The 17,247-nt window shown below is 56.7% G+C and overlaps 4 protein-coding genes across 4 annotated transcripts; 3 read left to right on the top strand and 1 right to left on the bottom strand.

The window, feature by feature from the left end:
- Positions 1-203: 203 nt before the first annotated feature.
- Positions 204-1,666, top strand: IUM83_17051 (CMGC/MAPK protein kinase; the record flags this gene model as incomplete). Its single annotated transcript, XM_067941977.1, has 5 exons — positions 204-347; positions 432-557; positions 648-1,208; positions 1,290-1,430; positions 1,514-1,666. The coding sequence occupies 5 exons, from the start codon at positions 204-206 to the stop codon at positions 1,664-1,666; spliced, it is 1,125 nt and encodes a 374-aa protein (XP_067792487.1).
- Positions 1,667-3,087: 1,421 nt separating this feature from the next.
- IUM83_17050 (WRKY transcription factor 19) lies at positions 3,088-4,566 on the bottom strand (the record flags this gene model as incomplete). The annotated part of the gene is made up of 1 exon (XM_067941976.1): positions 3,088-4,566. One exon carries the CDS (start codon positions 4,564-4,566, stop codon positions 3,088-3,090), a length of 1,479 nt encoding a protein of 492 aa, XP_067792483.1.
- Positions 4,567-7,939: 3,373 nt separating this feature from the next.
- On the top strand, positions 7,940-9,682 carry IUM83_17049 (uncharacterized protein; the record flags this gene model as incomplete). The annotated part of the gene is made up of 1 exon (XM_067941975.1): positions 7,940-9,682. One exon carries the CDS (start codon positions 7,940-7,942, stop codon positions 9,680-9,682), a length of 1,743 nt encoding a protein of 580 aa, XP_067792538.1.
- Positions 9,683-10,612: 930 nt separating this feature from the next.
- IUM83_17048 (RxLR-like protein) lies at positions 10,613-12,343 on the top strand (the record flags this gene model as incomplete). Its single annotated transcript, XM_067941974.1, has 1 exon — positions 10,613-12,343. The coding sequence occupies one exon, from the start codon at positions 10,613-10,615 to the stop codon at positions 12,341-12,343; it is 1,731 nt and encodes a 576-aa protein (XP_067792537.1).
- Positions 12,344-17,247: the final 4,904 nt, after the last annotated feature.

Here is a 17,247-nt window from a genome sequence, read left to right as displayed (position 1 = left end):
CGGGCTAATCTACTTCAAAGTCAACATGGATACACTCCCTTCCCGCTCTAGTGCTGTCCACCTGTCCCTCATACTTCCCTCAAATACAACCGCTCGCTACAGCGAACGCCTCTTGGTCCGACGAAAAGTATCTTGAACGGTTCCTCAACAGTCTCCTCGGGCCAAATCGGTCGGATCAAAGTGCGCTTCAGCTGTCCGCGGCCATGTCGATCGAGCCGTCCCGCTTCGGGCCGGACTTCCACTCCGTCACCGTCTCTCGAGACGTGTTCGAAGTGCGCTCGCACTACGTGAACCTGCGCCCGGTGGGCGGCGGCTCCTACGGAATCGTCTGCTCCGCCGAAGACACGGTACCGAATCCGCTAGAAGCAGCATTTTTCCAGCATCCAGCGCTGCACCGCTAATTAGTATAATTATGCCGTGGAATAACGTAGTTGAGAGGCCGCAAGGTGGCCATCAAGAAGATCACCGACGTGTTCGACGACCTCACGGACGCCAAGCGGATCCTGAGGGAGATGAAGCTGCTCCGACACCTTGGGGTGCACGAAAACATCATCAACGTAGGGTGCAGTAGAGTCGGTAGAGCATGGGGCTGCAAAGGTTACTACTTGGGTGCTGGTTTACTGACGGGGGAGTTGACTGTGTTGCAGATTCTGGACGTCATCTTGATCCCGCCCAACGTCATGGACTTCCACGACATCTACATCGTCACGGACCTCATGGAGAGCGACCTGGAGCGCATCATCAGCTCGTCGCAGCCGCTGTCGGACGCACACTTCCAGTACTTCTTGTACCAGATCTTGCGCGGCATGAAGTTCGTCCACTCCGGGAACGTGCTGCACCGGGACCTCAAGCCCTCGAATCTGCTCGTGAACTCCAACTGCGACTTGTCCATCTGCGACTTTGGACTCGCGCGCGGGGTGGAAACAGCTCACAATGAAGACCTGACGGAGTACGTCGTCACGCGCTGGTATCGAGCCCCGGAACTGCTGACCGACTGCCAGAACTACAATGACGCGGTGGACGTATGGGCCATAGGCTGTATTTTCGCCGAAATGCTGCGTCGGCGGCCGTTCTTCACAGGGCGAGACCCGTCCGATCAGCTGCACATGATCATCCGCGTGCTAGGATCGCCTACAGAAGAAGAAATGAGCTTCGTTCCGCATGAAGCGGCCAAACGAGCTATCCTACAGCATGGGTTCTATCCGAAGGTGCGTCGGAAGGCCAACATCTCTCGCCTATTGGTTTGTTATTCATTGATGAAGGATGCGTGTGTGCTTGCGTGCTACCAGCGTCCGTTGATCGAGTTCTTCCCGGATGCAAACCCGCTGGCCGTGGACTTGCTCTCTCAGATGCTCAAGTTTAATCCGGCCGAGCGCATTTCGGTGGTTCAGGCGCTCGCACATCCGTACTTGGCGCAGCTTCAGAACCCGGTACGACTTGCCGCTGAACGATCAATCCTGCTAACGTGGCTTACTTGTATGACGTTCGCGTGCAATCCATCCACTACTGCCAGGCCGACGAGCCCGTGTGCGCTGAGCCGTTCAACTTCGACTTCGAGCGCGAGTCGCTCGATTTGGGCGTCGAGATGCCCAAGGAGGAGCTACAGCGGTTGGTCTTCCAGGAGTGCATGTCTATCCACCAGTTAGAAGCGCACCACATGCAGTAAGAGCGGTCGATCGAACGCGGCGCTTGCCGATCGAAGGCTCAGCGACGGAATGGCTGGAAACCATCAAGTCAACTAATGCGGCGAGCACGGGCAGCCCACCCAGCGAGGATCACCATTATGTAGTTCATGTACTAAGGCTAATACCCATGCTTCTCTCTTCCCGTACAGTATTCAGAAGGGTCCTCCGCTGAATCTGCTAGCTGGTTCTGCTGGAGGCGCTTGTGTTGACACGTGTAGCAAGCAACATGCCCGCCTCACGGCCTCACCAAAGATTCTTTGGCAAAGAAGTGCTGCAAGACTTGCAGTGCAAGTTGCCGTGCGCAGGTGCTTTGTGGACAGTTTACTGACCTCGGAGGAAAGGGCGGTGAAATCTGGATCCAGTCGTCACGATTCTGGGGACCATTAGCAAGCCGCCAGCGCCACGTGCATCACAGCGAATGGTCCTTGAGGCGTCAACAACCTCGCAATGACGCCCTTGCAGCTCAGGCGCTATGCGAGACCTTCACAAGATTGCGGCCATTCTTCAAGGCCCTGCTGATCCCGGGCCGCGCAGAGGTCTGCCCAAATGAGCAGCACGGTTCCAGCACGTTGCTGCAACCGGCTCCGCCTCGGCAGAATCCGGTCCCGGGGAACTGCAACGATGCTGCCTGCACGGGCTTCAACATTCATCGGACTAGAGTTCACGATTCGCGAACTCTAGTCCGATGAATGAATCACGATGAACTCAGCAGGAAGCGCGAATTCGCCGGGTGGCTGGTTGGTTGCGGCTGGACCTCAGCACGCCATTCCCGTCAGTTTGGCGTTGACAATGTTGGCAATGCGCATCCGTGGCGAGTTCTTGCATGACTCGTCTGGTTGTGTAGGTTCTTTGGGGCGGCATCCGAGACCAGGGTGGATCGGCAGCTTGAAGGTGTCGGCGGCCGGCAATCGCACTGCGATTCGCAGGCACCCAAACCCGGATGCGGTCATCTCGATACGAAGTATTGCAATGCAATGCTGGCGGCATGACAGCATGTAGGCTGCGCACACACGGCCTCCTTGGTCGCTGCCGGGGTGCTGCCTTTCGGTGCGGCTATCGATTCACCGAAAGCAACAGATGCCGATGCATTTGACACGTCCGACATCGACATGACTCACGTCGAGCACCACATGGGATTTGCTTGGATCTCGAGCTGGTCGAGTCGACCACCGAGGCAGCGCTCAAAGTTCAATGCTCCCTCGCTCCTGCTCGGAGACGACCATGCTGAGCACGAAAGGAGGGAGACCGAGAGACCGAGAGAGATCGCTGCGAGCAGTATAGACACTGTGGCATCCGCCTATATGTACACGTGGTGTTTAATGTGGACAGGGAGAGATGAACCTGATGATGAGCTCGGTGGGCTCGCGGCTCGAGGGCGCTGCGTTCTCGCGTCCCAACTTACTTAACTCGAGCCCGGGGTCGGAATAGCGTACATGGAGTTGGCGTGCGAGCGGCACAGGCCTTTCTTCTTGACGTGCTTGGTGCAGTCGGGCACGCGGCACTTGCGCTTGCCGCCGTGGGCGGTGCACAGGTCCTGCCGCACGACGCCCTTCTGGCAGCCCTTGACGCTGCAGCGGCGGCCGCCGCCGTGGCGGATGCACAGCCCCATGCTGCGCTGGATGTTGGAGCAGCCGGCGGCGCGGCAGATGCGGCCGCCGCCGTGGGCCACGCACAGCCCTTTGCTCTGCGCGCCGCGCGTGCAGCCCTTGCGCTGGCAGCGGCGGCCGCCGCCGTGCGAGATGCACAGGCCGCGCGTCACGGCGTTGCTGGTGCACTGCGGGAAGGCGCAGAGCTTCTTCTCGCGCTTGGCCTCGTGCGGCGACGGCGAGTCCGAGATGCGCATGCAGCGCCCGGCCTGCTCCAGCAGGTGCATCGAGTCGGCCGAGTCGGCCAGCGAGCTCAGGGGGCTCAGGGCGCTGCGGCCCGGCCGGTCGAGCCACTGCGTGAGGTCCACGGGCATCTGCGCCGGCCGCTTGAGCCCGCGCATGAGCGTCTGCGCGTCCATGGAGCTGCTGCGCTCCAGGCGGCCGCGCCGGAAGTCGTCGTCCAGCGACGGCGGCCCGCTCCGCGGCAGGCTGCCGCGCAGCGTGTCGGCGTCGCTGCAGCCGGACTGCGTGCGCACGTAGCTCTGCGGCTCGATGGCGGGCCGCCAGCTGTGCTCGGCGGCGCCGGGCGGCGTGGACGGCGCGGAGCCGACGGCCGGGTTCGTGTCGGACGGACACGAGGCCGCGCGCATGTAGCGGAAGGGCTGGCACAGGTCGGCGATGGACATGGGGTGGTGCGTGGAGGCTGCGGGCGTCTCCTGGTGCTGGCGCTTGAGCGGAGGGATGGGCGACGCGCAGCTCTCGAAGCTGCCCGAGCGCTGGATGAAGTTGCCCGCGCTCTGGCCGAACGTCGGCAGGCTCGGCCGGCCGGAGCTGTCGGCCGCGTCGTCCTGGGCGAAGGGGGAAGGCCCCGCCCACTTCTGCGGCGACAGCGGCGGCGTGCCCGAGAGGCTCGGCAGCCGGAAGGAGGGCGAGCCCGCCCCGCCGCCGCTGCGAGGGCTCTCGAAGCTGAAGACGCCGCCGCCGTAGACGGGCGACGTGCTGCGCTCCGGGCTGCGCACGCTCAGCTTGGGGATGTAGCCGAGCGCCTGCTTGGCCATGAAGCGCGTCACCTGGTTGTGGTGGTTGAGCGGCGCCAGCGGGTTGGCCGGCGGCGGCCGCAGGTCGTCGAGCGCCGGCAGCCGGCGCGGCTCGTCGCTGCTGGTGCAGCTCACGGGGTCGGGCTTGCCGTCCATGGGCGGCTCGCGGTCGGGCTCCTCCCACTGGCGCCAGCAGCCCTCGGGCTGCTGCTGGCCGTTGTTGCTCACGTTCTCGCTCATGTGCTCGGCCAGGCCCATGCCGGTCGAGGGTGGCGCTGCGGTGCGGTCTCGACGGTGCCAATGCTGGAATGAGCGGCCTTTCGGCGGGGATCGCCGCCGCCGCCGCGAAACGCTGGCGCTCCCTCTTGGGCTAGTAGCCGCGAGGAAGGAAAAATATGGAAGCCGCGCTGGACTGCGGGCCTGGCGTGCCCTTGCAGATGAGCCGGCGGCCCATAGCGGAGACTATGGGGCAGGCAGCCTCCCTCCCCGACGCAAGCGGGTAACTGCGTTGCCAACGCCGCCGACGACAATGCTAGCTGCATTGACGCTGCCGTCGCACGCGGCCTGTCGAGAGTTGGTGGAGCCGGCCGCCCCCCGAAAAAGTGGTCGCGTAGCCTGTCGACAGCAAAACCGACACTGATTCCCGTTTCTGGTGAAGCGGCGACTCGAGAGGCTGCCTGGGGGGCCTCCCAGTGATGATCTGCTTGCTGCCTGCTGTGGCTGCTTGCTTGCTGCTGCCCTGCAGGGCAACGCGCAACGATTGCGGTACGGGCCTCGAACTGACTCAGCGACGCGCAACGATTGCAGTACGCCCAGTACTGCTGAGCGTTGTACGAGCTGGTACAGGTTGAACTCGCCGCTTCGATTTTATGGTAAAGATGGTGCTCGACTTCAACGGTTGAAGTCGGGCTGCAGCCATCGATAAGTCTCGCAGATTCCCTGCGCGCCAAGAGGCTGCCTCCAGGCCGAGGATCAGCCGAGCGCTTGTCCGCGAGTGCCTGCCTGCCGACTGCAGCTGCCGACCGGTCGGTCGACGCCTGCAGCCCAGCCTGCGGCCGCCGACCTCCCACGAAATCACCCCTGAGTCAGTTGAACCAGCTAGTCGAACGTACAGTATCACCAACGACACGGTCTGCAGACGAATAAACAAGGCCGGCCGCAACCACCGCCACAACCATTGTGCTTGCGCTGCCAGCGCGCTGGGGTGGAGTCCAATCTGGATGTGCCTCACTGCATATGTTGTTGGCGACCCTCATTGACGAGGACGGAGAAGAAAGGCTCCGCCGCGGTGTATCGTCGGAGGCGGTGTCGGCGGCGAGGTGGCGATGGCATCCTCGACGAAGTCAGTCCATTGTCGATCGGCGCCAGCTTGAAGTTCGGGGCAACTTCAACCTGGTGGCTGCGGGAAATGTGTAGGCTCCCAAGCGGTGGCTGCTGCTTGGCGTTGTGTGCTGCTTGGCGATGTGAGCTGCTTGGCGTTGTGTGCGCCAAGCAATCCGGGCATTGATGCTGGACGCATTGGTGGGGGCGGAACCGGGTCCTTGGCCGCGTGTCTGGCTGGGGCGTTTCGACGATCAGGATCGGATCCCCGCGCGAAGCGAGGGTCGTGACGTCGTTCGGTCGACCAGCTCAGCTCAGCTCGAAATCCGCTCGCGGCGCGCGATGCAAGCTGCAGGCATCGACCACGGTCAGTTCATGCATGCACTTGCAGCTTGGCGCCTTCTCCTGCGCTTGGCTGAAGTTAGGCTGAGAGAAATCCTTGAAGGTAGGATGGCTGCATGGCACAGGCAAGGGCTCGACCACTGAGATAGGTGGTGCTCGCCCTGTGGCAGCTCCCGCGGCGCGGATCGTCTCATCGGCTGCCTGCGCGAGCGAGCACAAAGTGCCAGCGGAGACGTGTCGCGGTGAGCCTCGCTTTCCAGAACAGTTCCGCCGCCCGTTCAACGCCGGAATGCCGCCAGTTTTCCAAAAGAAAATGTGCCAAGACCAGCAGCAGCGACACCACCTTGTGTAGCGCTGCGTCCAGTCCGGGAATAACCGTACGCTGGCTGCAAGGACCCGCCAAGGTTGTATCTCCAGGCAGTGCCCCAGTGTCCGGGATTCATCGCGCAATGCTTTTGAACGGCGCAGTTTGCCAACGCAGGCGCTCCCTTGCGCGTAAACCGAGGTATGGATACCTCGAACGGCGCTGTCTGACAAATGGAGGGTTGATAAAGCTGGCATAGAGGTATGCCTCCTGCGATGAAGTGCCTTGGATGCGCCGTATTCAAGTACTCCGGCTTCTGTTTTCTCGGGGGCATACCGTCGTCTGACGGGCGGCCATTATAGGCAGTTCTAAGAGAAACTCGCTTATAAACCAAGGTCTTGGTTGGCATAGGCACTATGCCGCACACCATGCCAATCGAAGCAAGCACGTAGTCTCCACGTCATTTTTCGCAAGGTCAACAAGGAGTACAAACTGACCGGCCTCACTCGCGCCACAGTACATGTAACAGAAAGAGATAATATCGACTCCAAGAAGCCCGTGATTTCACTCCAGACGTTGATGTTGAGCAGCAACGAATGCTCATCGGAATAAATGACTCAGAGATATCCATCTAACTTGCTGTCATGTGTCACAGCGACGTATTCCGTGACTCCATCGGGCTGCCAAGTCGTTTTCAACTAGGGACTAGAAGCTCACGAGACTTGCGCGATGTGCTGGAGGGCCCCAAACTGCCTTGAATAGTCTGGTGCATCAAAGGAATGTAACTAATTGAACGTTGGGTGCTGCGTCGTACAGAGGTGTTTGTCGTAAGGTGATCACCCGCCCACGCCAAGCTAATCCCAGGCGCATGCCGCTGTTGTAGTTGTTCCCCGTAAAAGAGCCGTCGTCACGCTGCGTCACGAGAGGTGGATCACCTCCAGAATACCCCTTTACGAGTGCAGACGCTTTCATCGCCCCCATTTTCATCCCAGTATCTGCATGCAAGCCTTTAGATCAGCAAGATGGAGCGCATCAGCCGCAGTCAAGATCTTGAAGGGTGCCTTGTTCAACATAGTGCGCGAACAGTGACGCTGCCCAAAACGAATTGCGAATTCCTCCTCACAACTTAGCATCACTGGTACTTGTTTAGACCCGAAGAGCACTGAATCTCGTGACAAGGTGTTACAGCAAGGCAAAGGCAGTGTCCAGGCTGGTGCCACGGCGATTTGGGTAGTTGATCGCCAGCACCATGGTCAGCTACAGCTCGTTTTCATGTATCGTTTACAAATTAACAGACTATGGTACAGTACATGTTCAAAATTACCATTCGTGGGTAAACTATCGATCTACCTCATGCTTTATCACTGTTTGAATACCCTGAAGTTCAACTCGGTATCACTATTTGTCAAAATAGGATGCTCAATGACAGGAACAGCTTGAATCGGAGACGATATCGCTGGAGAGCAGTGGCCTCCCACTCAACGCGACACTCGTCGATCGAGTGCAGGGACACGACTCCGTCCATCTTGTCTAGCTACAGCCGTCCGAAACAAGTGAGACCGTCGAATCCTGCCTCCTTTAAGGTCTCCATTCTCAATTTTGCCGACTCAACGACCATAAGCTGGATCCTGCTTCACACTACGCCGTGTACAAGTTCTCGTCGTCATGACTCTCGAATCTGGAGGACCAGCCAAGCCGCAGCAATCCCCACGGCGCCAACTCTCATGGAAACTCGTCTTGACGGCAGTCGTAGCCACCGCCATCGCAAGTACGCAATTCGTCACCTACAAGCCCCACTTCGACGCACATCTTGCCAAGCACCGCATCCTGCGTAGTCTGCAGGAACAACCGGCACTGCGACTCTCCTTCCAGATCAAACGGAAGTCCATGCACGTTCATGGGGCCTCCAGCTTCGATGTGCTCGCAACGCCGTCACTCAAGCTGTCACCGGAGCGCAATTCTCTCGTGTACGACGGCATGGCTACGTTCGAACAAGAGGGTGAAAAGCACATGTACATGCTCGTGGATGGCACGGCATACTACACGAACTACCCGGTGGGTCAGAATGCGACCAAGTCAGGGTGTCTGCCGTCAGGTTTCGTGCCACCAATCGGGACCGTTCTAAGCGCCATCGATACAGCGCACACGGCGACCCACCTTGTGGACAGCAAGCTGGCTAAGTTGGCTTGTCCGCATGGGTATCTCATGGCACTCAAGTTCGCCGGCGAGAACTACCTGGTGTGTGCCCCTCAGGATCACAGCAAAGGGTTCAAGATCATGGGCGAGGACCTGGACATCACCGTTCAGTACGAGGATTCGGCCCCGGTCATTGTAGCGCCTACGATTCCGGTAGACGTTGAGGAGTATTGCGGTAAGGTGCCGTTTGGCGACACCGTGCCGCCATCGGCGACGTCATTGATTCATCGGTCATTCTCGGAGTGGAGTCACCGTGCTCTCCGCGCTGAGGAAGCTGAGAGTTGGCTGTCATCGTTAGTGTCGTCTGTGGTGTCTGCTGTATCCGGCAACTCGGACGACTCGGACTCGAGTAGTTCATGCAGCACAACACCGCGCCCATGTGTGTTCGTTGCTGGACTCGGTCAGAAGACCGACTATGGTTTGTCAACGACCGACTCGAAGCCGTACTTCGGGGATGAATTCCAAGACTACGTGCCATGTTGTTCCAGCATCCAGTACATCGAGATGGCGACAAGTTTGTACGCTTGGTACGACCTGACCCTCGTGAATGAGTTGGTCGGTTATCTTTTCGAGATCAGCTCGTCGAGCGACTCAAGCACCGGCATCATTGCAGACACGATCATCTTCACACACTCCTCAGCGAACAACATGCTGGCGTATGCAATCTCCCAAAACTTGTGTTCGCTGGCCTCCACGACGACGTGGCTCGGTGCCAGCGCCCCCATGATCGGAAGTATGGGCTCTGATTTCATCCAGGAAGCCTGTGACGGCACGCTTTCCGGCGTCGTGTCATCTCTCCTAGAACTCCTGGACGAGTGCCCCGTAACCACAGGCAGAATCTCTCTATCCTACGAATCGGGGAGCTACGCTTCGTCCGAGTTGAAGGCAGCCTATGCGGCAGCACAGACCGCTTACGCCGCTAATGTGGACGCTGTCATGTGCAGCAGCAGCTACAGTGGTTTGGCTTCGACGTATGAAGCCGTGTATGTGTTGGCAGGAGAAGTGATCCCGCACAAATCTTCCGTCAACGACGGCCTGGTGGAGTACCAGAGCTGCGCGTACGGACTCGACACGTCAACCTTCTCGTCCTCGTACACCAGCACCAACTACTTAACGAAGCTCAACCACCAGGACTGCACCTTCCGCAACGGAGACAGCCTCTTCAGTGACGCCAAGAAGCCGATGAAGTGGCTGCAGCACTTACTCTCCTAACTCGCAGCGTCATGAACGTAATGATAAACAACGTGCTTTGGTTACAACGTTGGTCTCGAGTTCGACTCTCCAAGAGTAGCGATGAATCGAAAGTAGAGGCGAACCGCGTAGCTGCTGTGACTTGGGAAGGTTACAGGCTTTCGTCCCCATGTTTTACGGACTGGAGTCAACATTATAGAGCACGAGATACCAATTCTTTCGTGGTGACCAGAATCCCGTGAATCTCTCTCTTTGCAATCCTAGCACGCGCATTCCTCGTTGCCGCATGTGAGCCGCAGCTCCCTATCGCCTCAAGGCTGTCATGGGCCTGGAACGTTGGCCACACCTGACTCACAAACTCACGATGTGTGAGCAGAATCCCAGAGTTCGTCAACTTGACGATCGAGCACTATTTACTACCAACGCCGTACGGGTTCACCGCAACGCAGGGCTACGGAAAAACTGTCAGGTTTTCGGCAAAACGGTGCCGAGATCGGATATATGGGGGTGACACAACGTCTTTATCTTAATAGTTGTATGTAAATGGCTAAGCATTTCTTCAAATCTGCAAATTATGCGATGACTATTCAGGTTTAGTTTTTACGCGGTAAAAACACAGAATTTGCCAAAAAAATTCTATACATATGTAGGTCGGGAACTTTTACGAGCGTTGCAATGAACACGTGGTTTACGGTACATGTAGCTTCAGTGTGCGAAAAGCCTCGAGCACAGCCCGGTACCCGCTCCCCGAATCGCTCTCCGCGGTGCCAGACGACTTTGCTCCGACGTCTGCAGCCATAGTCAACGCTAGAGTGGGCAAATCCTCCATGCAGATTCCCTACAATTGTACCACAACCGTGGTAGGGATGTTGGCTCAGCACATACACACATGAATACCCCTTCTCGTCTACACGACGCTCACTTTCGAATTCGCTTTGACAAGCGATTGCCATGGACCTCGAAGCCGCGTTGACGCAGAAGCTCGAGCATGAACGGCGTAAACCGTGGGCGTCGTGGCGACTCGCACTGATCGCCACGATCGGCGCCGTGCTGCTGGTCGCGCAGTTCACCGACTACACGCACCATTTCCACGCGCACGTGGCCAAGCACCGCATTCTGCGCAGTCTGCAAGAGCAGCCCGCGCTGCGGCTCACGTTCGAGATGAAGCGCAAGCCCATGTACATCCACGGCGCCTCCACTTTCGACGTGGTGGCGACGCCGGCGCCAAAGCCCTCGACGGGGGACAAAAGCATGGTGTACAACGGAATGGCCTCGTTCGAGCAGGACGGACACACCCACGAGTACTCGCTCGTAGACGGCACTGCGTACTACACGCGTCGTCAAGCAGGAAATGAGGTCGAGTCCGGGTGTCTGCCGTCGAACGCGGTTCCGCCCATTGCCAGTGTGCTGAGTGCCATTCAAGGTGCGTCCACCGCCACTCACTACCTGGAGCCTGAGGTCCTGAACGAGAAGTGTCCGGGCGGCTCCATGATGATGTTCCCGTTTGCCGGCGAGGACTTTGTGCTGTGCTCGCGTCGCTCGAGCTCGTCGTGGTTCAAGGACGAGGGCTTTCAGATCTTCGGTGCCGACCTGAACATCAATGTCAAGTACGAGTCTACTGCGCCAAAAATCGTCGCTCCTCGTGTGTCGTCGAGTGTGCTGGCTTCATGCAACAAGGTCCCATTCGGTGAGCGCATCGCTCCGTCACTGCCGTCGCTTATGACTCGATCGGTCTCGGAGTGGGGCCACCACCGTGCCCTGCGCGCCGAGAAAGCACAGTGGAACCCCTTTAAGAAGATATGGAACCTCATCACCGACAACGTGTGCGGTTGCAAGGGAGCTAAGCGTCCTTGTGTGTTCATTGCTGGTCTCAGCTCGTACGATGACTATGGCTTGACAGACAATGATCCCAAGGACTACTTCGGAGGCGAGATCCGTGACCACTCCCCGTGCTGCTCCAGCAGGCAGTATATCACGTTGGCGACGAAGGACAATGCCTGGTATGATCCCGTGTTCCAGCAGCGTCTGGTTGGCTTGATCGTGCAAGTCAGCAGCACCAGCGACCCAGCGACGGGGACGATCAAGGACACGATCATTTTCGGCCATTCCATGGCCAACCTCATTCTGTCCAGTGCTATCGCGCGCGGCAAGGCGAAAATTGACCCGTCGACATCTTGGGTGGCCGCAAGCGCCCCGATGGAAGGGAGCATGGGCTCCAACTACATCCAGGAAGCGTGCAACGGCGACAAAAACGGCTTCATTTCGACCATCGTGGACTTGCTTGGCAACTGCCCTGTCAACACCGGACAAAAGTCGCTCGCCTACCAAGGCACCACCTTCTCGTCAGCGACCATGAACTCTGACTACGCTGCTGCGCAAGCGGCCTACGCGTCCAACGTGTCTGCTGTCATGTGCAGCAGCAGCTTCGCGGGCTTAGTTACGATCAAGGCAGCCCTCTACACGCTCGCAGGTGAGATCCTACCGCACCACTCGTCTCAAAACGACGGTATTGTCGAGTATGCAAGCTGCGCGATGGGGCTCCCCCGAGAAAGTTTCGACAATACGTATAAAAGTAGGCGCTACGTGACGGAGCTCAACCACGTGGACATGTCCTTCCGAAACGGCGATGGCGTCTTCAGCGACTCCAAGAAACCAGTGAAATGGTTCGAATGCCTCTTGTAGGTATTAGTTGCTAAATACTCCGCGGTCAGATACAGAACTTGCCTGCCGCTGTAGTACAGATTTTGATGGTATTGATGGTGTAATGTCAAACTGTGGTAGCTGAGGTATTGTACATCTCGCTAACTTTGGTTGTTTCTCGTACACGTCTACTTGGTAGTCATTGAAATCCTAAGGAAGACTTCATCGTCACCACTATTAATGGTGATACGCTTGGTAGAAGCGTACTGCTTACCTTCACTTGTTCTAGTTGACGTGCCATCGTTAAGAAGCTGTCTCTGCAGTCCTACATCAGCCTTCCTTGTTCTGCTGTCCTCATCATTTCTCTCCGTGCTATTGCTTTCAACTGACGGATCCCCGTCACTCTGAACTCGATACAGCTTTGCTCCGCCGAGGTTGATTCCCTTCAAAAGAACGCTTTCCATGTTCGGCATGTTCTGGTCAAAAGACTGGATCTTTAACTGGGACCAGGTATACAGTATAATAAAACCACCGGGATACCCGGTAGATGGTGAAATGCCCCTAACAGTGCGAATACAGTACCGAATCCCCTATGTTATGCCATACACCAAAGTGTAGTTACAGAGCCAGTGACGCTACGTCCTTTCTATTGAGAGTGATGAAGCTCACGTGGTATATTCACTTAGCGATACAACGCGAAATGCGTCGTCGAAGTCATCGTCTAAGCTAAACTCACCAACTTCTCGATCAAATGATCTCGTACTGAGCACTGCATCAACGACGTCTTGGGCATTTTCGCAAACTACATCCTCATCATGCTCGATGTTGGGAAAAATCGATGACGCGCTTTGAAATTGGCTTGCCAGCACCACGAGGCCTTGAACGACTTGATACCAGCGTCCTCAGCTACACCTAGCGCTTGAATGCGCAGCATGGTCGGCGTGACTGGCACACCTTCGTCGCGCATGTCATTCACCCACCGAACGAGGTCGGCCTCTCTCTCCATTGGCAGAATGGTGGCCTCACCTTTCTGGCGAGCTTTTTTCTTACTGGCACCTCCGCGTTGGGTGCACAATGCTTCGAGTTTGGCCTGAGACCGGTGCCATGCCAGAATTAGGGTCCTGCAGCTGTTGACCTTGGCTGCAGGCAGGTCAGGATAGTAATGCAGAATTGTCTGCCTAGCATCGTTGTGGGCCTCGAGACGTCAAGCTTGTGTGCTGCAGAGAACGAAGCAACAGTGTTTGCTCTCACCTTGTGGCCAAGGCCGCCCGGCAAGCGCTTTCTTCTTTTGGGTTGTCTCGGAGCCATCAAATGGCAGAATGATCTCGGGAGAGGTAGATGGGGCGCTTGTACGCGATAACATAGGTTGCACGGTGTTGCTTCCCGATAGCTCTCTCATTGGCTAGATTGGCACTGTATGCGATAAGTGATAACATAGGGAATTCGGTATTAATAATTGGGAGAGCACCTTAAAATCAAACAAGGAATATAGTCAATCACACAAACCCTCGATCAAACACATAAAAGGTTTGACCAACGCAAAAAGAGCAGAGTAATCACACTGAACAACGGGGCGACGGCCGTCAACCAGTTATTGTCCCCTCTCATATTTGGTAATTATGCTGTATCAGATATGAAAGCCACCGTTGTACAGCCGGTGCTAGCTACCATTCATATTCTGACTTTACAAAAGTGCAGCAATGGAGAAGGCAGCGCCGAAGCGATCGTACGACTGGCATCACGTAGCGACTGGTCTGAGTGGCGAAGGCCTTGATGAGTGGATTGATAGCTGCAAGTCGTACGTCACGAATAATGCAACCTTGTGAAGTGTCAAATGTGTGATTTAAACTTGGAGTTGCACAAGTGTGAATATCGGCTTTTGAGCTGCAAGTCCGTAGCATGCAGTGAATTTTCTGGCGAAAAATGTAAATGGCGCGCAAAATTTTTAACTTGCCGAACTACAACTGTAGTGTGTCTAACTTGACTCACTACTTTAGCTTACACGTTGCGCAACGTGTATGAGGAAGCGTAAGTACTTAGTAATTACTTAGGTTAATTATATTTGAATACACAAATATAAGTTAAGTAAGAAAGGATTCCAAGTGACTTAGATTAGGTAAAATGAGAACTGTATTGCTTGTAAATTGATCTTCCTCTAAAATCTGCTAAAAACCGTTTATCATCTATGAAAGGGTTGACAGCGGCTGGCTGTCAGAGCCCCGCCAATATGCATGACTCTGATTGGTAGAAAGATGCTGCTTTCTACCAATAGGATCTTTGGGTATGTGTGGACCACTCATTGTGGTGGCCCACTTCAATGTATCCATTGGTGTGTCTTACACCAAGGTGAGGAAGTATCTAAAACTTTTAACAGATAACCTATCTGTTAAATTTACAAGTGGCTTGCAGCCACTTGTACGTGTAACCCCGTTACACCATCCCCCCCTTAAGGTTAGACGCGCGGGGTCTCCGCACGTCAATCTTCGGAATTGACCATTCATCAATTCTCCGCGTTTGGAGAAGAAATCCGCGCTCATTCAACGATGAGCGCGCCTCAGAAGAAGACTTCAAAGTCGGTGGGGAGTCATCTCTCCATCGACGACTACTTCGAACGCCAGAAGGCGAAGTATGGCGACGTCGTCGACCTCGACAACGACGATGAAGATATGGAGGGCGAGGAGGACTCGCCCTCAAAGCGCAAAGACTCGAAGCGTTCGCCAACTGAGAGCGATACCCCACTCGCTTCCGCTGGGGCTCTCAGTACTCCGCGTGCTGCTGCTGCAGCGCGCGATCCGTGGATGCCGTCCGCGTCCGAGATCGCGGACCGGTATGGGAACTCGGTACCTCCGAATGAGGTGCCGCTGTACGTATGCAGCGCCATCAAAGATGACGCTGTGGCTGCCGAGCTGCACTTTGATGCGGAAACGCATCAAAGGCGCGATTACTACATCGGACTCTTTCATGAGCTCCGATCTTTTCAAAGCAAGAAGACATCTTCTCGCAGCAAAGTGCCCGAATGGCAGGCACTTTGTCAAAGTTGGAACGCCTTTGTTGAAAACTTCAACAAGAAACCGAGTGCTTACCGTGATCGGATTAAGCAAGCGCGTGATCGCTTCGAGACGTACTCGAAGCGTGGAAAGCTGGAGCAACTTCATGTTGCTGCTGAGGAGGCGAATGTGGCGTGCGCTGTGCCCGAGGGCTTTCAGTGCACGAAGTGCTTTCCAGGCGCGGTCCGCTTGAGCGACCGCGACCTGAACGGGTACACGTCGTTCCGTGTGCCCGAGAGTCTCAAAGAGCTCCGTGCTAAGTTCTTAGCACGTGAGGGTTCGGGCGCTAGCGATGATCGCAGCGCTCGCACTACTTCCGCTGCGCCAGCGCGTACTGCTCTTCGTACGCCCTCACCATTTCCGGAACGTCCTCCAGCAAGACGTTCCGCGGCTCCCATGAATCTTGATGGGGTGGAAATCCTCTCCAACGAATACGAAAACGAGCCCCTTGAGGGTTCGTTTTCGGGATACTATGGTCAACAATTCGCTCAACAAACCAGCGGGTTGAGCCGCGGGCGTCACGGATCGGCGGTGGCGGGGGTGGGAACACGCCCCGGGTATGATCAGCCCCGGGCTGATCAGTATGCGCCTCTCCACGACTGGGTGACCGCCGTGGAGCGTCTGCAGGGCGCTGAGTTCGCCGCCCTGAAACAGGAGCTGGCGAACCAGAAGGCCCAAGTCGCGGCGGTCTCGCAGACCGCCTCGAATATCCAGGTCGAGCTGGGGACCCAGATGAAGGGGTTTCTCCAGCGCGTCCGCGCGCTGGAGGAGAGGCTGCTCGTCGCCGAGGCCAAGTCCTCCGCTTCTGCCTCGGCTCCTGCCGAGGCTTCGGGTCAGCCGAGCTAGATGGCTCGTGCTGCTGGTATGGCTTCAGCCGTCCGACGTAAAAGGTCGGATGGAGGCGTATGCTAGACGGTATGTCTAGCGTGTATGCGTTGCCGTGCCGTGCCAACACAGTGAACGGCCCGATGAAGCGCGGAGCAAGCTTGCTTGCTCCGAAATCCGAAACTGCATGTCTAGGCAGGTTTTGTGTAGCTAACAAAACTAATGAACCAACTTTAAATTCATTTGTGTTGCCTCTGCCCGCATTGTCTGCGTTCAGCTTCTGTTGATCAACAGAAGCTGCTATTGTGTCTTGGACAAACCGAATTACGGCTTGTCTTTTGGTGATGAAACTGATTGCATCCGAGCTGAAGTCATTCAGCTCGCTCTCCGCTAGAGGCCCGGCCTCTGCGTGGTTCTTTGCGGTGTCTGCGCCCTGCGCAGACCCGTGATCTTTGTCCTTGTTGTTGGGGGAGTCTGCGCCCTGCGCAGACCTGGTTGGTTTGTCCATTGTTGCAGCTGACACTGTGCAAGTGTCAGCGGTTTTCTGCGGCTGCTGTATTGCAGTCGTAGATCCTCCCCCACTTAAAGTGGGAGCCATCACTCCGAGTAAACTCGGTAGGCGTGGATGCCGCATGGCATTCACGTAGAACAGTGTATGCCCGGTCGAGGCATGCACTGAGTTATTGATGGCAAACTCTGCCATCGATAAGCACTCGCTCCAGTATTGGAACGAGTGAGCGTAGCGCTTCAACATATCGACGAGCACGCGATTCACGCGCTCGGTTTGACCGTCCGTCTGCGGATGATCCGCAGTCGACATGGAAAGCTGGCTCCCAAGAAGTGCAAACACTTCTTGCCACAGGTGCCCTGTGAAGCGCGGGTTTCTGTCCGACACGATGTCGGCCGGCATGCCATGGTGTTTGAACACCATGTCGACGAACAGACGGGCCGTCTGCTTCGCGGTCACTTCTGCCGGCACCGCAGTAAGATGCACCATCTTGCTGAAGCGGTCGACGAAGACCACAGCACCGGTATTCCCTCCGCTATCCGGGGCAAGACCAAAGATGAAGTCCA

This window comes from Phytophthora cinnamomi, assembly GCF_018691715.1.
Source record: "Phytophthora cinnamomi strain GKB4 chromosome Unknown Contig34, whole genome shotgun sequence".
In the NCBI taxonomy this organism is placed as follows: Eukaryota; Oomycota; class Peronosporomycetes; order Peronosporales; family Peronosporaceae; genus Phytophthora; species Phytophthora cinnamomi.
This window is presented reverse-complemented; position numbering and strand designations above follow the sequence as displayed.